The sequence below is a fragment of the Palaemon carinicauda genome, chromosome 22, assembly GCF_036898095.1.
Source record: "Palaemon carinicauda isolate YSFRI2023 chromosome 22, ASM3689809v2, whole genome shotgun sequence".
NCBI classification, from domain to species: domain Eukaryota; kingdom Metazoa; phylum Arthropoda; class Malacostraca; order Decapoda; family Palaemonidae; genus Palaemon; species Palaemon carinicauda.
In genome coordinates this window covers 99,489,934-99,512,240 of record NC_090746.1, presented here as the reverse complement: position 1 = coordinate 99,512,240, position 22,307 = coordinate 99,489,934, and the positions used below count along the sequence as shown (strand labels likewise).

Here is a 22,307-nt window from a genome sequence, read left to right as displayed (position 1 = left end):
ATTTTCACGAGTAAAAATTCATCTACTGTTATTTCCATTTAATAACATTCAATGAAGTATTTGTCATGTTCTTACATGCACAGTCTCTATTTCCAAGATAAGCCCGGGATATAACGAAAACAGGAATTATCCATTTCACAGTGATAATCAAACGCCATGTGGAATGACTGAAGAAAAAACAAACCTTTACCTAATGAACTAAATTTAAATTACGTCTCTCTCTCTCTGTTGGAAATGTTTCTTTTGTCATCCATTTTTTGTTTATCATATACAGTACCTTATAAATTATACTTGTATTAAAGGTAAGAAATGGATATTTTCATTATATTTCTGTATAACGTTAAGTCCATTATTACTGACGAGTAGTTTTATATCTTTCGACGGCTATTCATCATGAAATTATTACAGAATAACATAGTCATTTCAGTGAATATAAATTTTTTTTACACATAAGATCAGTGTTTACCAAATTATTCTATAATCACTTCACTATTAAAGGAAAAAATATTTTGGTTGTTTAGAGTGAAATAAAATAGAAAATGAAGAAAACTTGAAAAATTTATTCTGTAATCAGCAGTATGCAAATATAGGTTATTTCAGAGTAAGTGAGCAGTGGCTATTTTCCTCTTGGTAAGGGTAGAAGAGAGACTTTAGCTATGGTAAGCAGCTATTCTAGAAGGACACTCCAAAATCAAACCTTTGTTCTCTAGTCTTGGGTAGTACCATAGCCTCTGTACCATGGTCTTCCACTGTCTTCGGTTAAGAGTTCTCTTGCTTGAGGGTACACTTGGGCACACTATTCTATCTGATTTCTCTTCCTCTTGTTTTACCGCAAACGGCCCGGTCGGGTAGGCTAACCACATAAACGTTAAAATAGCCTAACTAATACCCAAACCTTAATAAACTTAAATAACTATAATTAATCATTGTATAAGATGTCTAGAGCTAAATAACAAGACTACAATTAGTATAAGGAACTAGTTGGAAGTCGTCAAGTAAGCATGAAGCTCTTGGAGGTAGCGACACCAAAATGGCTGCCAGGGGAGAGGCATCATACGACACTGTACGAGACTAAAATTAACAATATTATCAAAATTTTACGAGTGTCGCTACCTCAGCTCATCAAAATTGATAATTGCAATACTTAACTTGGGAGTAGGAGTCTCCAGAAGCTCAGACATCTTCACTAAACACAAAATAAAGGTTCCGAACACAAGAACGCGTGTTAATATCACGGTGCTATAGAAGGAATGATGGAGGAAGCGTGGGTAGTGGTAGTGGTGGGGGGGGGGGGGAGGGGGTTAGTAGCCGTGGTAGCGGGCAGTAGTCGGATGTAGAACGGCACCTCGTAGTATCAGGGGATATTGAGGAAGAAGTCTGATTGGTAAGGGACCTCTGGTAGTGGTTTTAACACGCCCCAGTTTCTATACCGACACCCTATAAGGATAAGCGAGCTGGGTATATTCCTGGCATTCCATGCAACTTTTTCTCTGGTATATCTAGCAGTATTTATACCTTAAATGGTGCTATAAGAAGCATTTCACGGAGCGACACAGGTTAAGCCCAGAAATAGATTTTTCCGTTGTCAAAATCCCTTTTTGGGTGAAATAGCCATGTCGTCCTGATGGAATGTTCCTTAAGGTAGGTTTCTACGGGATATTTTGCTACAGTGATACTCCCAGAGAATTAACCATAGGTCTCCAGAATTATAACTCCTGGCGCGAGTATCCTTAATATATCTTTAAGGATATCGCATAATATCAGGGGACGTATTTTTTGATACGACACATAGCCATCTTCACCCCAAATAGATTTAACTCTCTGAGGGGGAAGAGTGGTGAATGAAAGGGGAGCCGTTATCAAGGTACCCGGTGGACCCCCTCCCTGCACTGCTACGGCCCATCATTCCTTGTTGCATTTAAGCAGGAATAGCCGCAGATAAAGTACTTTCGGGTGGGGTCATTTTAAGAAAGAAGGGTGGATCCATCAGGACGACATGGCTATCTCACCCAAAAATCACAAATTTTAAGTAATTTGTATTTTTCCTAACAGTACTTACCCCGAACTACTTTCTTAGGAGTATCTGGGATCTCCTCCCAACCGACCAGAATTTTGTGTAGTTTACCCTACTCCCGTTTTCTATGCGGGGTAACCTCTGGCGGAGTGATACGCGCCATGAGGTGACCCGGGGTCAGAGAGCATGCTTGGTCAGGTCTCGAGCTCCAGTAAGTTTTCTGGTCGCGTCGCGATAAAATCTCAACGCTCTCTCCTTACCCAGTGCGACCCTTTGTGTCCCCGACCCCCTTTGTGTCTCACGCGGTTCCATTGTGTTCATTCCATACCCTTTCCCTCTGTGTTCGTCGTGTAGGGGCAGCTTATGTTCTCCTACAGCCACGTGTCCGGAGTGCAAGTCCTGGAACGAGGTGCAGTGGGTGCGTTACGGCACCAAGAAGAAGAAGGCGTCCAAGAGGTCACCTAGGAAGCCGAGCCTCTCCTCGCCGCTTGCTTCTCCCGATACCTCGTCGGATAGTTGCTGGATGATTGTGTCCGCTAGCTTTGTGAATACCTTTGGGGCTATGTTTAGTCCAAAGGGTATGGCTGTGAAGACATATTTTGTCTTCTGTAGCCTGAATCCTAGGTAGGAGGAGAGGGGGCGACTGACTGGTAGGTGCCAGTAAGCATCTGCCAGGTCTATTGAGACTGTGTACGCCCCTTTTTGGTAGAAGGGTCCTTATGTGTTGCAACGTAAGCATCCGGAACTTGTTGTTCTCAATGAACTTGTTGAGTGAAGACAAGTCTAGAATGACTCTGGGTTTGTCCGAGTCTTTCTTGGGAACACAAAACAGCCTTCCCTGGAATTTTGATGGACTTCGCTTTTCTCATTACCTTCTTATTCAAGAGTTCTGAGGTATATTCTTCCAACAAGGGGGTGGAGTGTTGGAAGAATTTTGGAAAAGGGGGGTGGATTTTTGTTCCATTTCCAACCAAGTCCAATCGTAATTTGGCTGTGGACCAGGGATCGAAGGTCCAACGATCCTGAAAGTGGAAAAGTCAGCCTCCTACCTGGAACCTCTCATTGTTTAGAGGTTCCTTAGGACTTGTTTCCATGACCGCGTCCTCCTCCACCCTTGGGGGGTTTCCGGAGGATCCTCTTTTTGGGCCCTTACCTTTGTAGGGCCGAAAGGTGCTCAAGTGCCTTTCAAAGCCTCGATTAAACACAGGTGACTGGCTACTACCAGCTGTTGAGAGACCATCTGGAAGGTGGTTTGCGGCTGGGCTACCATTTGAGGCACCGTGGTCATGGTCACGGTCGGAAATTGTGCAGTTCTAATGAAGATTTCCTCTTTGAGGACATGCCCCACTTTTGGGGAAGGTTCCTATTTTCCGTGGTGGCTTTGGCAATGACTTCTTGAACCACTTCCTGTGGGAAAGGGTCTTCGCCCCAGATACATGATGAAATCAGTTTTCTGGTTTTGTGTTTCACCAATGTTGTGGCAAACACATGCTCTCTACAGGTCATTTTTTGACCTGAGAAAAGCATACAAATCCATCACAAGGGTGGGGCGTTATTTAAGGCCTGCACATATTTCCAAGCAGTTCTGATGAGACAGGGAGGCGGCAAGACTATCTGTTGTCTCCTGTTCCCTTCTCAAAAGATGGTTTGGCAACTTTGGAAGGTTCTCATTAAATTGCTGGCCTGCTATCTCCGGATCCAACTTCGAAACGGAGAAGGTTAGATGTACCTCTTTCCACTTCTCCTCGCAGGTGGGCATAGCTAGAGATAATGGTTTGCATTTCTCTAGGATTGGGCAGGGTTTGCCCTCTTTGACTGCTCTCATGACACAGTCTAGGGCTTTCCCTGAAAGGGGGAAGGCTCTGGAGGAAGGAGCAATGAAGGTTGGGTGCTTCTTGCTCAATGCTGAGACTTTGGAGTTAATATACCCGGCTCCTTTCTGGGTCTTGGTAAGGATGGCTTGTGCCTTGTCATGTTCAAAGACCATGATTTCTTTCGGTAAAGTCTCCTCGCGGGATGCAGGTTCATCTTGCAGTGTCACGTAGCAATCTGGGTAAGCTGAAAGCTGGGCCAGAATTGAAGCTCTTCAAGGGGTTTGGACCCCAACTCCTCGGAGATATAAAGCTTCCCATTCAACATGGGCATGTGTTTTGTCTATCTCCAGGGGTTGGTTTTGGAGCAGTGAGGGAGGTGAGATATTTTAAGGGGCTTAGCAAATATTTTAAGGGGCTTAGCAAAGCGCCAGGGCGTTTCCCTTCCAGTACCTCTCTCTTCATCTCTTTGAGATCTTGCTTATTCTCCTCTTATTCCTTCCGGAACAGTGTGAACATCTGCTGAATTGACTCTAGGAGCGCTTCGCTCCTGCCGACCTGTCTAGCCAATTCGAGAGTTGGGGCTGAAGAGGTTGACGGCATAGGTTGATATGCCCACACAGTGAGCTTAGGGACCTCAGTCACCGTCGAAACGAATCCTTCTTCCTCTGTGGGTGGTTGAACCACTTCTTATTCATGGCCTTCTTGCAGTAAGTCCTGTCCGGTGTCAATGGACACCTCCGACATCCGTTCTTGGTGGATGTCCAAGCCTTGCAGTGCCTTGTTGATATCCGCATCCACTGTCCGTTGGATAAAGGGAGGCTGGACCTGTACCTGAGGCACAAACGTATTCGATTGAGCCTTAGGGAACAGTAGGCACTTCAGAGATTTGTTAGGTAGGAAAGGTCCCGGAGAGTTCTTCTGGAAGCCTCATACTCACCTTTGAAGGGTTTCCCTTGCTGGACTCCGTAGTGTCAGGAATATCTTTTCCAAAGCCGTCGGTCAGCGAGGTCAAGCGATTGGAGCGACCCTTCGGGTCCCAATACCTCAGGGATCCAGATACGATGCAGCAGGGGGCATGAGACCTGTACATCGTAGGCCCACAAAGTTCTTACTCTTGTGGTTGCATAACACAACTGTACACTTCACCATTGGCTCCTGTAAGGGAGAAAAAGGGTGAATTGAGTACTCAGTTGTTTATATCATTGATATAATGCTTATATAAAAAATAGTAATGCATACTATTATATTTAATAGCTTAGGATAGTAAGCTACAAAGGAAATAGGAAAGACCCATATCATTGTTTCCTCTCACAGGCAGTTGCTGAGACCTCTGTCAATATTAATATTTAATTTCCTTATAAGGGAAAATACAGAGTGGAATAACTCTCGTACGTAAAGCCAGAGCTAGTAAATATTTATACTAACTCCTCCACCTGTAAAAATATCAATACTGAACGGTGTTTCATGAGTGTCCCGATAATCAAAGGATTTATCAGGGTGTTGAGGGAATGCTTCAACCTCAGCATGTTATGCGGTCCCAACAATAGGCTGCGAAAGGATACACAGAGTGTGTTAGAAATACTTATACTACTGTATTGTTATATACTGTAGTTTTCCAACTATTGTATTGTTATATACTGTAGTTTTACTGGCTACTGTATTGTTGTATACTGTAGTTTTACCGGTACACTACTGGGGTTAGGCTAAGTGATAGAGAGAGGGAAAGAATGGAAAGGAGGGTTTCCTATTATTAAGGTTTAACACAATAAATGGAAGTGTAGGAGGGCTACTGCTGCCTACTGTCTCCTTGCCAGAATGAGAATTTTAATGGAAGGGGAGGAATGTATCTGATTCTAGCTTCCATCCAGCCACAACTTTTGCCGCCGGCTGTACTGCTGGTTGCGAGGTCTGTGGATGGCAGTCCAAGAGAGGACTGAAGAATTCTTAACAGAATATTGGGTTTCCCACCGGCAGTCGTCAGGGCCGGCTCAGTCTTCCCCCCGGGGCATTCGCTTCCGGTGAAGGAAAGACATAAGGGGGAGTTGGCCGAGGCGGCAACCTAACCGCCGCTGGTAGGGTCCCGGCTGGCAACTAGTTAACCCAGCAAGCCGGGATGATTGTAGAATATCGGCCAAAAGAATGTTGTGATGGCTAGGCCAACACTAAAGGACAGTGGGGGGGAGGGGAAAGAGTCTTATAGTTTGCAGGGGAGAAAGGCGGCGGCAGGCATGCCGCCTACTTTCGGCTGTAAACTAAGGAAGCATGGCTCCCTGTGCTGACGCCGTCGTGGTTGGCAGAGGAATAAGTATTCCTCTGTCGGCTATAAGACATGTCTTATAGTCTACAAAGGAGAAAGGCGGCCGCCTACTTCCAGTTGTAAACTAGGGAAGCATAGCTTCCTTTGCCGACGTCATGGCCGGCAGAGGAATCATGATTCCCCTGTCGATGATATTGTCAGCTGCAAGACAATACACCCTGAGTTACTGTCATACTGTACTTCAAAGCCGGGATACTCGGCGGCAAAGAAGATAGACGGTAAAAAGCTATCCTAGTCAAGCCGGAGTTAACTACTCGATGGCGATGACGGAAGATAGGGTTGCCGCTTGGGATGGCGGCACTCAGGGGAGAAGAAAGGTTTATCCTCTTTTCTCTAAAAGAGAAGCATATCGAATTATACCAATAATTCTAGGGGATATATATATCCCCGACCGAATTAATAGTAATGATACTAGAGGTTAAACAATGGGATTAACATTACTAACGTATACCAAACGGGTGGGGACCGCAGCTACAAGTAATACAACCGAGGTCCTATCGTATACGAAAGAAACGTTATATTTTGGAAGAGGAAATATTATATATATATGCAATCTTCACTAGTATAATTTTGCCTAATTAGCTAAAAAGTTTCTTTATAGCTAAATACCGGGAGCGTCGCACTACTATCTAAATAATTCCATTATGACTTGCGACAGCGGTCTCAAAATGGCCGCCTCTGGGGTTGGATGTGCTCCACTTAACACACTTAAATTATGCTAATTCAACTGTGAGAAGGGAGCTGAAAATTATACACAGGAAAGATTAAATACTCAACTTTGTAGAGGATGAAGATGCTTGAGATTGCATGATAATATTCCGATAAACAGTAACAACACCGAGAGAAACGTGGGAGAGCACTTAGCTTAAATGCTATAGATTAAAGGAATGATGGGCCGTAGCAGTACAGGGAGGGGGTCCACCGGGTACCTTGATAACGGCTCCCTTTTCATTTGCCACTCTTCCCCCTCAAAGAGTTAAATCTATTTGGGGTGAAGATTGCTATGTGTCGTATAAAAAAATATGTCCCCTGATATTATGCGATATCCTTAAAGATATATCAAGGATACTCGCGCCAGGAGTTATAATTCTGGAGACCTATGGTTAATTCTCTGGGAGTACCACTGTAGCAAAATATCCCTTAGAAAGCTACCTTGAGGAACCTTCCATCAGGACATGGCTGAGCCCAAAAATCATATACATATAATTTCGTACTGTAGCTTGGGTAATGGATCCGCTGTCTCGTAGTGAAGGATTAAGTCTCTTATAGCAAGGGTTTGCTGTACAATACTTTAAAAAAAAATTACAGTACTTACCAACAGATTAACAATCATATTCTGAAATGCTTCCGTTTCCTCTTGAGAAAGGAGTGGATTACTTGTGTCTTCATCTTCTAATGAATTTGGAGTCAGAATTTTCACTTCAAATTTTTTGCCTGAAAATTAAGAAAAACATGATTTATATAGGAAATCTATAATTTCTATAATTACCAACTAATCATGAGGTATTAATTTACAAACACAAGCTTCATGACATAAAAGATATAAAAAAATAAATTATTAGCTCACGTTTAAATTTCCCTTGTATTTCTGCCGGGTCCCTATTTACGTAGGGATCCCAGGTAACTAATGTGCTGTCTAAAAATGTTGTATGAGCAGTAATAACTAGAAAAATTATTATATTTGACCATGTTCCCCCTGTGGCCGCGGGGGCATAAACAATTAGAATAGCGCCAACGTATCCCTGCGTGTCGTACGAGGCGACTAAAAGGGACGGGACGAGGGGGCTGGGAACCCCCTCTCCAGTATTATAATCCTGTGAGACATCAAAGAAGGGGAGCTGGGCGGGAGAGTGACTGCTCCCTGCACTCTAATTTTGGGGTGTTTAAATGTGCATGGATGTAGTACAATAGAGAGTAAAAGATGTGAGATTGGAAGTATGTTTAGGAATAGAAGGATGGATATTTTGGCTTTGTGAGAGACAAAGATAAAAGGGAAAGGTGAAGTGATGTTTGGTGAAATGTCTGGTAGAGTGTCTGGGATTGAAAGGGGAAGCGCGAGAGAAGGTGTGGCTTTATTGCTGAGTGAATGGATGACAGGTAAAGTAGTGGAATGGAAGGAGATATCATCTAGGTTAATGTGGGTAAGGGTTAGATTGGGTAGGGAATGTTGGGCTTTTGTCAGTGCGTATGGGCCAGATTGTGAGAAAAGTGAAGAAGAGCGGAATGAGTTCTGGAATGAATTAACTAGGTGTGTAGAAGGACTGGGTAGAAGGAATTATGTAGTTGTCATGGGTGACTTAAATGCTAGAGTGGACGCTGGAGAGGTAGAAGGTGTCATTGGGAAGTATGGCGTACCAGGTGAAAATGAGAGTGGTGAGAGACTGGTAGATATGTGTGTTGAGCAAGAGATGGTGATAAGTTCTAGCTTTTTCAAAAATAAAGATAACAAGTATACATGGGTAAGAGTGGCAAATGGAAGAGTGGTAGAAAGGGCGTTAATGGATTATGTGTTGATAACTAAAAGAATGTTTGGAAGATTGAAAGACGTGCACGTGTTTAGGGGTATGGCTAATGGTATGTCTGATCATTTTTTGGTGGAAGGAAAACTAGTTGTAGCAAAAGAGTGGGGGAATAGAGTAGGTGGATGTAAAAGGGAGCTAGTGAGGGTTGAAGAGCTAATAAAACCGGGGGTAAAAAGTAAATATCAAGAAAAGTTGAAAATGGCATATGACGAAGTGAAAGTAAGAGAAACTGGTAATTTAGAGGAGGAGTGGAAGTTAGTAAAAGAAAATTTTGTTGGGATTACAAGTGATGTGTGTGGCAAGAAGTTTGTTGGAGGCAGCATGGAGAAGGGCAGTGAATGTTGGAATGAAGGAGTGTAGGTAAAAGTGGAAGAGAAAATGAAGGCTTTTGAAGAATGGCTGCAAAGTAATAGTGTAGAGAAATATGAAAGATATAAAGAGAAAAATGTGGAAGTAATGCGCAAGGTAAGTGAGGCAAAGAGGGCAGCTGACCTAAGGTGGGGTCAGGGATTGGGTCATTCATATGAAGAGAATAAGAAGAAGTTTTGGAAAGAAGTGAAGAGAGTAAGGAAAGCTGGTTCAAGAATTGAAGAAACAGTGATAGATGGAAATGGAAGGTTGTTAAAAGGAGAGGAGGCAAGGAATAGGTGGGCGGAGTATTTTGAAAGTTTACTGAATGTTGAGGATAATAGGGAGGCAGATATAATTGCTGCTGCAGGTGTTGAGGTGCCGGTGATGGGAGATGAGAAGGAGAGAGAGATTACAAGAGAGGAAGTGAGGAGAGCACTAGATGAAACGAGAGTAGGAAAAGTATCTGGTATGGATGGTGTGAGAGCTGAGATGTTGAAGGAAGGGGGTGTGACTGTACTTGAATGGTTGGTGAGATTGTTTAATATGTTTTGTGTTGTCAATGGTACCAGTAGATTGGGTTTGTGCGTGTATTGTACCACTATACGAGGGTAAGGGAGATGTGCATGAGTGTTGTAATTCAAGGGGTATTAGTTTGTTGAGTGTAGTTGGAAAAGTGTATGGTAGAGTACTGATTAATAGGATTAAGGATAAAACAGAGAATGCAATCTTAGAAGTACAGGGTGGTTTTAAAAGAGGTAGGGGTTGTATGAATCAGATTTTTACAGTTAGGCAGACATGCGAGAAATATTTAGCAAATGGTAAGGATGTGTATGTTGCGTTTATGGATCTGGAGAAAGCGTATTATAGAGTTGATAGGGAAGCAATGTGGAATGTGATGAGGTTATATGGAATTGGTCGAAGGTTGATGCAAGCAGTTTCCGGTGAGAGTGGGACTGAGACAGGGATGTGTGATGTCACCGTGGTTGTTTAACTTGTATCTTGATGGAGTGGTAAGAGAGGTGAATGCTCAAGTGCTTGGATGAGGATTGAAACTGGTAGACGAGAAAGACCATGAATGAGAGGTAAATCAGTTGTTGTTTGCGGATGATACTGTACTGGTTGCAAACGCGGAAGAGAAACTTGGCCGATTAGTGACAGAATTTGGAAGGGTGTGTGAGAGAAGGAAGTTGAGAGTTAACGTGGGTAAGAGTAAGGTTATGAGATGTACGAGAAGGGAAGGTGGTGCGAGGTTGAATGTCATGTTGAATGGAGAGTTACTTGAGGAGGTGGATCAGTTTAAGTACTTGGAGTCTGTTGTTGCAGCAAATGGTGGAGTGGAAGCAGATGTACGTCAGAGAGTGAATGAAGGATGCAAAATGTTGGGGGCAGTTAAGAGAGTAGTAAAAAATAGAGAATTGGGCATGAATGTAAAGAGAGTTCTGTATGAGCAAGTGATTGTACCAACTGTGATGTATGGATCGGAGTTGTGGGGAATGAAAGTGACGGAGAGACAGAAATTGAATGTGTTTGAGATGAAGTGTCTCAGGAGTATGGCTAGTGTATCTCGAGTAGATAGGGTTAGGAACGAAGTAGTGAGGGTGAGAACGGCTGTAAGAAATGAGTTAGCAGCTAGAGTGGATATGAATGTGTTGAGGTGGTTTGGCCATGTTGAGAGAATGGAAAATGGCTGTCTGCTAAAGAAGGTGATGAATGCAAGAGTTGATGGGAGAAGTACAAGGGGAAGGCCAAGGTTTGGGTGGATGGATGGAGTGAAGAAAGCTCTGGGTGATAGGATAGATGTGAGAGGCAAGAGAGCGTGCTAGAAATAGTAATGAATGGCGAGCGATTGTGACGCAGTTCCGGTAGGCCCTGCTGCTTCCTCCGGTGCCTTGGATGACCACGGAGGTAGCAGCAGTAGGGGATTCAGCATTATGAAGCTTTATCTGTGGTGGATAATGTGGGAGGGTGGTCTGTGCCACCCTAGCAGTACCAGCCAAACTCGGTTGAGTCCCTTGTCAGGCTGGGAGGAATGTAGAGAGATGTCCCCTTTTTTGTTTCATTTGTTTGATGTCGGCTACCCTCCAAAATTGGGGGAAGTGCCTTGGTATATGTATGATGTTCCTCATACAGGTATGATACAAATTATTAATCTTACTGTATATTAAGCAAAATTAACAGGTACTTTGATCTTCTAAGTTATTTGGTGGTAGCATCCCTGCCTGGTGATTGCCAGACTGGGTTTAGAGTCCCGCTCAAACTCGTTAATTCCTTTGGTCACTACAACCTCACTATTCTTGTGAGCTAAGGATAGGGGGTTTGGGGGAGCATATAAGTCTATCTACTGAGTCTTCAGCAGCCATTGCCTGGCTCACCTTGGTCCTAGCTTGGGTACTGATCATATGTAATATGGTCAGTCTCTAGGGCATTGTCCTGCTTTATAGGGTACAGTCACTGTACCTTGCCTCTGTCATTCATGAGCGGCCTTTAAACTTTTAAATGCGGGCCAGTAATAAAAACATACAAGAAAATTTGTCCAAACATTGAGATGTTGCCATCAGTTTATTACCCAAAGAGTAAAAATAAATTCTATAGTCTTGGCTACAAATTATTTACAATTGCTTGATTTGTGGATTCCTATTAGATAAGGGAATTGTAAGAATCTGATTACACTGTCAAACACATATTAGGATATTGTCAAGAACACATTGCTGCATGTCAAAGACAAGGAATTTCTGATTAAAGTATTGGAAATATACTACAGTAAGCCCTATCATGGAGCCTACTAATTTCATGGATTACTTTAATGATAGCTATTATAGCCTTATAAACTTATAATGTATTCTATTAATCTTCTACTGTTCTTAAAATATTTTATTTTTCCTTGTTTCCTTTCCTCACTGGGCTATTTTCCTCATTGGGGCCCCTGGGCTTCTAGCATCCTGCTTTTCCAACTATGGTTGTAGCTTAGCAATTAATTATTATAATAATAGTAATAATATTAATAATAATAATAATAATAATAATAATAATAATAATATGTTTACTACAGTTGAAAATTTTAAGGCAATTTAATCACTTGACTTTCACTGAATTTATATATATTTTTTAGGTTAGAGGATACGATGAAAAGTCTCAAGTACATGACGTTTTGTAAGATAAACAAAAAATTTCTTCGAGAATACTGTCTGTTGACAAGGGGTAGGAATTACTATACCAAATATTTTGGCAAAAATTTTAGATGTACGGATATTAAAATTACGGAGGAGACAGAGGTCCTGACCAGAATCAAGACCTTATGAAGAATTGTATAAATGAGTAAGGGTACCAGTTATTTGGAAGCACCACTTTTGTGTCTACTTACTGATTTTCTCCAAGCCTAACTTTTGAAGACGATCCTTTATTGTCTGCTCCAACTTTGATTTTTGAGATTCATCATCCAATTTATTTTTCATAATACGTAGCTGTTTTGTATTTGTGACACCCTGTGAAATAAAGAATACATTAAAATCTTGAAGCAAAACTTAAGATAAGACATTATTCTTGAAAAATATGTTCAGCAACATTGTAGAAGTATTTCTTAACCCTAAATTATTATCAGTCACTGTTATCCACTTACATATTAAACACACAGTACATGAGTCCTGTTAAGTCTTGACCGATAACTGCAAGCACAAACTAATTATAAAAGTATACCTTAAAAATACGTAACTCTGAATGGACTGTGGTTCCATTTTACCTGAAAATGTCAGTACTAGTGGTTCTTTTTTACACAGCTAATAAATCAGCGAATTTTTAAGAACAGAAGAATTACTGCAAATATTACACATATTTAATGCGTTTGCAAATAACATTCACCACACAAGTTCAATGAATCCTCTTCCATTTACAAAGCCGGTTACCCCCCCCCCCCCAAAAAAAAAAAGAAAAAAAAGAATAAAATCCTCTTTGCTCCTCCCAGCCTGACAAGGGATTCAGTCAAGTTTGGTTGGTACTGCTAGGGTGCCACAGCCCAACCTTCCCCGTTATCCACCAGAAATGAAGTTTCATATGCTGAATCCCATACTGCTGCTACCTCAGCGGTCACCAAGGCGACCGGACGCAGCAGCAGGGCCTACTGGAACTGCGTCACTATCGCTCAGCATTCATTCCTATTTCTAGCATTCTCCCTTGCCTCTCTCACATCTATCCTTGTATAACCCAGATAGGAATATACTTTTTGAAATGAGATTATACCAGTACTGTATAGTACTTACCCAATATTTACAAGTTACTCGTATAAAAAAGAAAGATTCAACAATGGGATTTTGATGTAGGAAAAATCTATTTTTGGGTGAGATAGCCATGTCATCCTGATGGAAGTTCCTTCTGGCAACTTCTACAGTATAATATTTCTGCGATTGATATCACAAGAGAATTACCGTCAGGTATCACGGGGTTCCAACCTCCGGAAACGACTATCCAAAGATATCGTGTATAATTAGGGACGCATCCTAAGATAACCATAGATATCTGCACCCCAAACAGACCTTACCCAGTCTAATCGACTAAGGGGAAGGATAAGTAAGGAGCCGTTACACATCCTATCACCTTCCAGTAACCCTTTATGGTCCTCCTTCTCATTCCTTTGAACGCAGCTGATGGCTACAATGAGGTTGATTTTTGGGGGCGCTTTTTTCGCAAATTTTGATGATTTGTTTTGTGAATTGGCTTCCTCTTTTAAACACAAGAATTATCAACTAATAACATCAAGTTCACAGTGATAAGATAAGCCAGTATAAGGATAAGGCATAGACCTGGCTTTATCCTATCCTATTCACCATTTCAAAGACTTCACTCTTTAATAGTTATACTTACAGCACCTTACTAGCTTGATAGAGAGGGAGCTTTGACGCTGATCATACGTACATTGTATATGTGATCAGTCTCTAAAGCACTGTCCTATCCCTTAATTCTGCCAATCATTAGAAATCTTTAAACAGGTCTGGCCTCTCGATCTATAGATGGCCTAACACAAGTTAGAGTCGTCATATGATAACTTCATTATCTTATGATTAATCTCCAAATTATAAAAAAACTCTCCTGGCTATGGTGTCATTTATATCAGGTAAATAGCACAGCAAACTAAATTTAAACATTCAAAATAAGAAAATTTCAAAATTATTGAAGCAATATTCAATTTCTGATTTAGATTTTGACATCAACTTATCTGGCTTACATCTGATAAGGGGGAAAGTCTAAGGTTTGATATTACTTTACATTGAAACAAGAACCACCCTTTTTTTTTAAGCCATAGCATCTCTCTATTCTCTCCCTTATAAACTGATAGAATACTTGAAAAATTCTTTCATCAGAGCTTCAATAAAAATTAACACACTCATTACAATACTCAATCAGGAAACTTTTTACCCTTCCATGCCGGGTATACGAAATATTGAAGCTACTTTATTATCTTTCTTATATATTCTATACATGTACCATAAGAGGGATTTTGACAAAGGAACAATCTATTTCTGGGAAGATACCTGTGACGCCTGGTGAAAAGAGTCCTTCTTTACACTTTTCTGATATAAATACTTATTTATATCAGAAAAGTGTAAAAAAAGGACTCTTTTCACCGGGCGTCACAGGTCGACCCAGAAAAAGGTAAATCATAAAAGAATGGGAGCACAAAAAAAAATTAATATGTTACATAAAAATGTATTCTCACCCTGAGACTGGGATTACTATGGAATACTGAGAGACTATTGTGTATTGAATCTTTTTTTTTTCTTAAGAAACATACCCTTTGAATTCCAAAGAGCACTGACATTTTCAATGTCAGGTGTCAGTGAATTAACCTTTCAAATCACCAATTTAAATTTAACACCAGAGTTTTTACCTCACTGATGTCCTTGAGTTCAGTAATATGTACAGCTTACACTTCTAATTGTCTAATACGAAAATCAATATTGCATATCTGACTTTTCATTATGGTTATAACATTAAGGGCTAACAAAATTAGTAAAATAATAAACATAAGAGTATTCCATCCAGTTGTGTTTATTAGTGGCAATAAAAATGTAACGAGAGGAAGAAATTCGAGTTGTGAACTGGATTGACTTTTCCCCAAAGTCTTGGTTTGTAAGATCTTAACCAACACAAAGGCTAATTTGTGATATATAACAAGTTTAGTCAATGATCAAGGGTTGTACCTTAAAAAACCAACTCATATAAAACACTAAAACCTGCTTACACTACTTGCCGTTTAACGTATGTAAGCAACTACGAACACGAAAATGTGGTTCCTCAAAGAATTATTGTCCTTTCATGTTCTACTAATTCTTCTTTAGGCTATCATTGTCGGCCACTCCATTTAGAAATAAAATTACAAATGCACTTACCAAACGACGTCTAGGTCGAAACCTGTTCTTCAATCTCTGCAAAGTATGTTAAAGCTATTGGTAATTTTCAGTAAGAATATCTTTCATGTCATTCATATAGAGTGCATTTAGTATATAATTATGAGTCTTGCAGACTCATATCTTGATTCAATCCATTGTAGATATGTCCATAAGGCAAGATAAGAATGATGAGCATTTTGAAAGCTACAAATAATTATAACATGATTTGGATTCATTTACATTCTTCCAATTTCTAAAAAAAAAAAAAAAAAATTGCAATACATTCACTGAGCTTAAAATCTTTTACAAGTACTTACAAACAATACAGATGCTGTGTGCATGTATTTGATACATTGAAAATGAAAAATTCGAAGATAATTTGTATTTTTCCTAACCATACAAACCTTAGCTATTTACAAAGGGGTTACCTTTTAGCGTAGCTGAAATGGCGAGCCATTAGAATTTAACGAGGGTGTATTACCCCCGCGCTAGTTAGCGGGGGGGTAGGGGAGTGGTAGCTAGCTACCCCTCCTTCCCCTCACACACAGGTGAATACTCACTTTCACTTAAGAGGTAGGACTTGTCTTGGGGGACATGGCTGGCGGGCAAATATGTGTAAATAGCTAAGGTTTGTATGGTTAGGAAAAATACAAATTATCTTCGAATTTGTCATTTGTTCCGTAACCGAAATACAAACCACGCTATTTACAAAGGGTGACTTACCCCTTAGGAAGGGTGGAAAGTCCCCAGCCATACTGGCTTTGGCTTTACCCGGGGACTCAGAATCCGAGTGAGTCGCACTCGAGAAAAGGAGTCCCTGCACCTCACAAGTTCCTTGCTCCGCAAGGAACCATGTGGCCCACGTAAGCTTGTGTGTGAAGGAAGAAGTGTGACCCGTCCTAGGCAGTTGACCTGGAGTTCCAGAAGGAACTCTGGGTTAGGACGTTCCCAATACCACCTCGTCAGGGTATGGGGGACGCGACAGTATTGACTCAATACTCGGAACACAAGGAAGCATGGTTTACCTGCAGAGGTTCGAGGTCAGCTATGCAGAGACCAGGATGCTGCTTCCCCGTAGAGGGGATGATGAAGAAAGAAGTAAGGGCCAGACATACTTCTTTCGTTCATGCAGACTAAAACCTGATAACAATGCCCTCAACCTTCTACTACCTGTCCAAAAAGGAGCCTGAGGTTAGACAAGCTGTTGTGTAGCCACCACAGAGCGATAGAAAACGTATCGAGACTCCTGTGGGTCACGCCCTGCAGGAAGCGGGCTGCGAAGGTCATTAGACGCTTCCAGACTCCAGCTTGTAGCACCTGCGTCACAGAGTAGTATTACTCGAAGGCGAGGGACGTTGCGATGTATCCAACATCGTGCTGTAGGGCGACGTGACGGGGGAGGGTCTGGAGACAGGTCGAGATGAATGTCCTTGAGTCCGGGCTGAAGAGGTATACTGGTGACTCTCCCCCCATGTCCTCCTTGTGCTCCCAAATCGGCTGCAACTGAGGACAAACTGCAGCTGTTCCCAGCGCTAACCTCTCGATTCCTTTACTGGCAAGAAAGAGAAGGTCTTGGGACATCAGATACAGAATGGAGACTCGAAACCTTGAATGAATCGGACCGAAGGGCCGGGACCCCCAGATTCTGAGTCTAGCCAACAACTCAGGAGCGAGCCTGAATGTTGCCTTCCCCTCTTCCTTAGAAAGGGGGGAGTCGTAAGAGACCAAGAAGATTGCTTACACACTGGCCGTGGCCAGAGTGAGCAGGAGACCCAAGGCGGAATACAATCCGAGGCCTGTCGTAAAGGGTCTTGAGAAGATCTCTTAAAGGACTAAAAGTCCGAGCCATGCTCCAAGTTGGAGATCTTCCTCCGACTAGGGCAGGTACGATCGTAGCTTCGCATGAGCAAGGATAGATCCAGCGGGCAGGAAAAAGTTATTCCTTTAAGCCTGAAGGTCAGGGAAAGGCTGAGCGACAGGCTTCATTGCCGAGAGCGGAAAGGAGTTTCCTCCCGCCGAAAGGCAATAAGACCGTTATTGCTGGAGAAGAGGCCTCAAGGGAAGAGGTATATCTCCCACGGCACCAACCACCTTAGACTCTTCACTTTGCCTGGGAGACCCCTGTGGATGACTACCGCAGATGACGCGACCTCCGTACCGCGACTGTAGCGGGTTGTCTCCTCTTGAGGAGGAAGCGTAGTGTCTCCAGGCATGAAGCCGAAGCGACGCCCCGGTTCGGGAGAGATGTCGCAGTGTGGATGCTTGAGTAGTTTGCGCCGTGGGAGAAGCTCTCCCGGGAGTTCCGTCAGGGGAAGCAGAGGGTCCAGAAACCGTTCTGCGCATAGTCCCAGTGGAGCTCTCCCATTGAAAGGTTGACAGACAACCTGGTCTTGTTGAGACCCATTGTCCACAGACAAAAAGGAGGGAAGACGCAGGCGTCGAAGTTGTCCCACCATCACCGGAATGCATCTTGCCAGAGTCTCGGGGTCTGAGACTGGGGGGAAAAATAGCGGAAGCTTGAGGTTCCAAGCTGTCGCGATCAGGTCCCCCAGACCAGCACTTGCTGGTTACCCAAGGTCAAAGACCCCCAGGTACACTCTCTCTACGAGGCTCTGCTCGGATAGTCTGAGAGAACATTCCCCTGCCTGGAACGAGAGAGCCGATGGTGGTATTGAGAGAATCTCAATCATCCCGGTATCTCTACTGCAAGATGTGAAGGTGTGAAAATGCGTCCCCTGCTGGTTAGAATACGCCAGAATCATGAAGTCGACGGGCACGGGGCGACTCGGCAGGAGCTGTAGGATCTGTAGAGGGGCCAGACTAAGGCCCCTAAGCCTGCCTGAATGATGGAGAGGTATCCTTCAGGTCTTGACCATAGGCCTGGATCGGAACATGCCCCCCCCTTTCCTTTGACGAGTCCGAGAACCGCATCAAGAATGTGGGGAAAGGACGAGAATATCCACTACCATCAAGAGGCTCCATAGGTCAACACCCATTGCAGGTCTAATAGTTCCGCTGGTCCCATAGGGCCAGGGAGTCCGGTTAAACATTGCCTGAAGCCACCGGAACTTGGATCGCCCCACATGGAACTTATCCTGAGGCGACCGTTCGGACTATAGACGGGTCAATGAGGAAAGGAGAACTAGGAAACGTTCCAAGGTAGGGCTGAAAGCTCTGCTTGACTGAGAACAGGTACTGCGACTCTCCTCAGTCTTGCCACAGTCAACCGAAAGGAAGGCTCGGAGGATGTGGTAACAGAATCTGGCGTCCCCAGGTGGTCACCCATCCAAGTACCGACGTTGCATAACCTCGCTGGACGGACGAGAAGCGGGGTTCCCAACGTGGTAAGGCCGTTGACTCACTATCATGGCCAGATACTCCAGATGTTGAGGCAGAGGAAGAGAAGGCTCCAAGCAAAATACCATGAGCCCACACTCATGGTAAGCATCCGGAATCTTGTCCCGGTGCTGAAGAAGGTCGACCCGAGCCTACCGGAGTTGACCAGCCCTCCAAACAGCAGAGGAGGCGGAAGCCTGCACCTGAGCGGCCAAGAGGAAGGCAGGGAGAGTTCTCTGGGGAAACAAACCTGCTATGCCACGGCGGGATAGCCACACTGCATCATAAGCAGGAATACTTGCAGTCTAGGCTGAATTCGACGAGCACCCTGGAAGATGGATGGAATGGAAACTGAAAGTACCCGTCCTTCCGATCCAGGGTTTAAGGAGTCCTGTCGCCTCGTTACCAGTCTGATCGATTCTGCTGGTCTACGCTGGCCGAAGTTTGTTCGACAAACTTGATCAGGGCTGAGAGGTCGACTACGGACATCCCCTCTCAGATCCTTCCTTACAAGAAAGGATCGACTGAGGGGGCCGGGGGTGAAGCCGTCGATGATCCTAAGAAAGACCTTCGCCTAAGGTATGGATCATTCTGCCCAACCGGGCAACTCTGCTGACGCTATGGCATAGAGGTTAGGAGACACTGAATTCGCTGACAGAGACGGCAGGCGCGATATCCTTGGCTAATCACAGAGATTGTGCGGGAATGGGCATCGGGAAGCTGTCATTCGGATGAGTAACTTTAAGCATCCTTCCAGCGAAAAACCTGCAATCATAGAGTTCGTGAACTCCTTATAGGACTATGCGCCCCCGGGGGAGTCTCCCGTGCCATCTGTTCCTGACAGGAGGAAACTGCAATTGGACACCTTGTCCCAGTTGTCGTAGCCGATAACTTAGGCCGACGTGGTTGAAAGAAAAAGGGTGCTGGAGCCCTGCAGAGTCTGGAAGAAAGCGCCTTGGAGGAGTGAAACCGGAAGTCGATTTCCTCCGCACAGCAGCTGTCTAAGTTTCTGTCCTTGGGCACCAACAAACTCTTCTCAAGGATGGAAGGGTGTCTGAGGTCGTCGACCTCCAAAGATGAGACACCCGAAGGAAGCCCTCGGACAGCGCGTCCAGATGGTACAACATCGAGCTTGTCCGCAAGTTAGATACTTAACGACGAAAGGGCCAAGGTGCCTGAGCTCGAGAGGAGGAAAGTACCCCTGATCTTCCTGTAGCTTCCTTGACCCAAACCTCGGGCCGTAACCGAGGAGGGAAAGAACCTGGTAAGCTCCCAGAGGAAGAGGTAAGCAGTCACCCCTTGTCCGATGGAGAAATCTCGAACGGAAAGCCCCCCCCCGCCAAAAATCCTTCCAGGGAATGACGGGGAAAGGCTAACCCAGGTTCAGGAAAGAGGAGTGTTGCTCAGATCTCCCTTAAGTTTCTCCTATTCTTGCAAGTGCCATGCTCTGCGTTTACAGGGTGAGGCCGTGTTCTGGAAATACGCTCCAGAAGAACTCGCCAGGCTGCGAAAAAACCCATTGGGAATCGTGGTCGCAATCGCCCTGGAGCTTGCGCGACGGAAATTCAAAGATTTTCGCGTGAGCGAACGTGGAAGCGCCCATGCGTGGTAACGCAAACGAAGGTGAGCGAAGGAGCGCAGAAGGAGGGCGAGCGTGGTAGGAAGGGCGAGAGCTGGTGGTCGGCGAGCGATAACCCATAGACGAGCAATGGATACTGCAAGAAATAAGCCGACGTTTGTGCGAAGAAACACTGTAGGTTCGCGCGACGGAACACCATCCGTCCGCGCGATGGAAAAACCGTTGGTTCGCGCGTGGGCGAACATTGGAGAGCATGGGCGCTGACGCGCATGAGCGTAGACGTGCAGGCACGTGGGCGTGTGGGCGCGCAGGCGAATGGCCGCCTGGGCGCACAGGCGAGCGGTCGCGCGGGCGAGCGGTTGTGAGGGTGGGCAGGTGGATGAGAGCGAGTCCGAGGCGGCGAACGCAAGCGTTAGCGCGATGGCGAGGAAGACCGCTGGCGATATGGATCAACAAGCAATCGGTGGTGAGCTGGTGAGCGCTAACGCGCAGGTTGGCAATGGCGCGTTGTGTTCGATCGTGCGTTGGCGAGCAGTATGCGAAGGTGAGCGATCGCGAGCAGCATGTGCAGGAGGGCGATCGTGCGATGGTGATTAGCATGCCAGGGTCGCGCGATGGCGATCAGCATGCGCAGGTGGGCGGTCGCGCGATGGCGATCAGCATGCGCAGGTGGGCGGTCGCGCGATGGCGATCAGCATGCGCAGGTGGGCGGTCGCGCGATGGCGAGCAGCATCCGCGATGGCGATCAGCATCCGCAGTTGAGGGTCGCGCGATGGCGATCAGCATCCGCAGTTGAGGGTCGCGCGATGGCGATCAGCATCCGCAGTTGAGGGTCGCGCGATGGCGATCAGCATGCGCAGGTGAGCTAGTAGCTGGCGAAGCATGTTCCTTCAGAAGTGTTGGAGAACGTTGGCGTGCCGGGTGTAACACACGCGGGCGATCCGGAGATCGCCGAGAGACAGGTGATCGCTGGCGAGCTGATGATCGCTGACGAGCAGAAGGCTACGCGTGGAAGCCTGTGCATAGAAGAAGAGTCCTTGACCCCAACCTGAACCGAAGTTCTAGATCGTGAGGGCGAACGTGGGCGCACAGGGCGCGTAACAGGAACCAACAGGAACAGCAGGGATGATCATCTTGAAAGCGCTGACGAACAGGAGAGCGCTGATGAGCAGAAGAGCGCCTGTGTGTTAACACTGAGCAGGAGCAGGAGAGAACACAGCAGAAGGGCGCGCAGGGAAACCCTGACACGCAAGGGAAGAACCCCCGTGGGGGCAACCCTTTGCCCCGAAGGGATCGTTGTCCGCCGGGAGACTGATGTCCGTCAGAAGACCGCTGTCCGTCGGGAAGACCGTTGCCTGTCGGAAGACGAGATCAGACTGCTGTCCATCTGCACCAAGGCGGAAGATCGAGAAAAAGGAGTTGTAGGCTGCAAACGGAGATCCAAAAAGGCGCCTCAAGCACCCTTATAGGGAGATGAGAGGCCCTTACGACGAGGCAGACGGTGGGCCTACGGCGAGGGAGGCCAACAGCAACCGCAACAGAAGAAAACCTCCGAAGAGGAGTCTCTATGAGTGTACTCTCTCGCGAACGAAAGAGAAACACTTCGTGGAAGAGACTAGTCAGCCAGTGACCTAAAAGGAGCAATCCTCCGAAGAGGAGCTCCTGCAATTGCCCAGCCCCTTGAACGAAACTGCAGGTGCGACCGCTCAGCACCAAGAGCATAGTCGCACGAAAAAAAAAGGCAAGAGAAGAACCCCCCAAAAGGGGAAAAACTCATGCCTGGACAGGAAAAACTTCCCTCGGAAGGAAAGTTACCCGCCCAAGGAGGCAAGCCTCCTGAGAGTTCTAAAATGAACTGGAGAGCTGTCCGTCGACACGGGAGTACTTCCAGTAGAAGGAGACACGCCCCTGACGAAAAAACAAGGGGGGAGGCAGCAACAGCCGAATCCCCAGGACTCAACCAGACAGCTCACACCGTTGCCATATTACAGAAA

At 45.0% G+C, this 22,307-nt stretch overlaps 1 protein-coding gene across 7 annotated transcripts in view; it reads right to left on the bottom strand.

The window, feature by feature from the left end:
• LOC137616644 (protein OS-9-like) overlaps window positions 1-22,307 on the bottom strand; it is a 76,590-nt gene that overhangs the window by 3,481 nt on the left and 50,802 nt on the right. For 4 of the 7 annotated variants that reach the window (XM_068346561.1, XM_068346563.1, XM_068346562.1 and 1 more), the window contains 2 exons: window positions 12,380-12,500; window positions 7,461-7,579 (listed from right to left, as the gene is read on the bottom strand). In XM_068346561.1, coding sequence (XP_068202662.1) covers window positions 7,461-7,579; window positions 12,380-12,500 — 240 coding nt within the window. Of the gene's footprint in view, window positions 1-7,460; window positions 7,580-12,379; window positions 12,501-15,398; window positions 15,435-22,307 lie in introns of all 7 variants that reach the window. The other 3 variants (XM_068346564.1, XM_068346559.1, XM_068346560.1) reach the window with 1 other exon arrangement.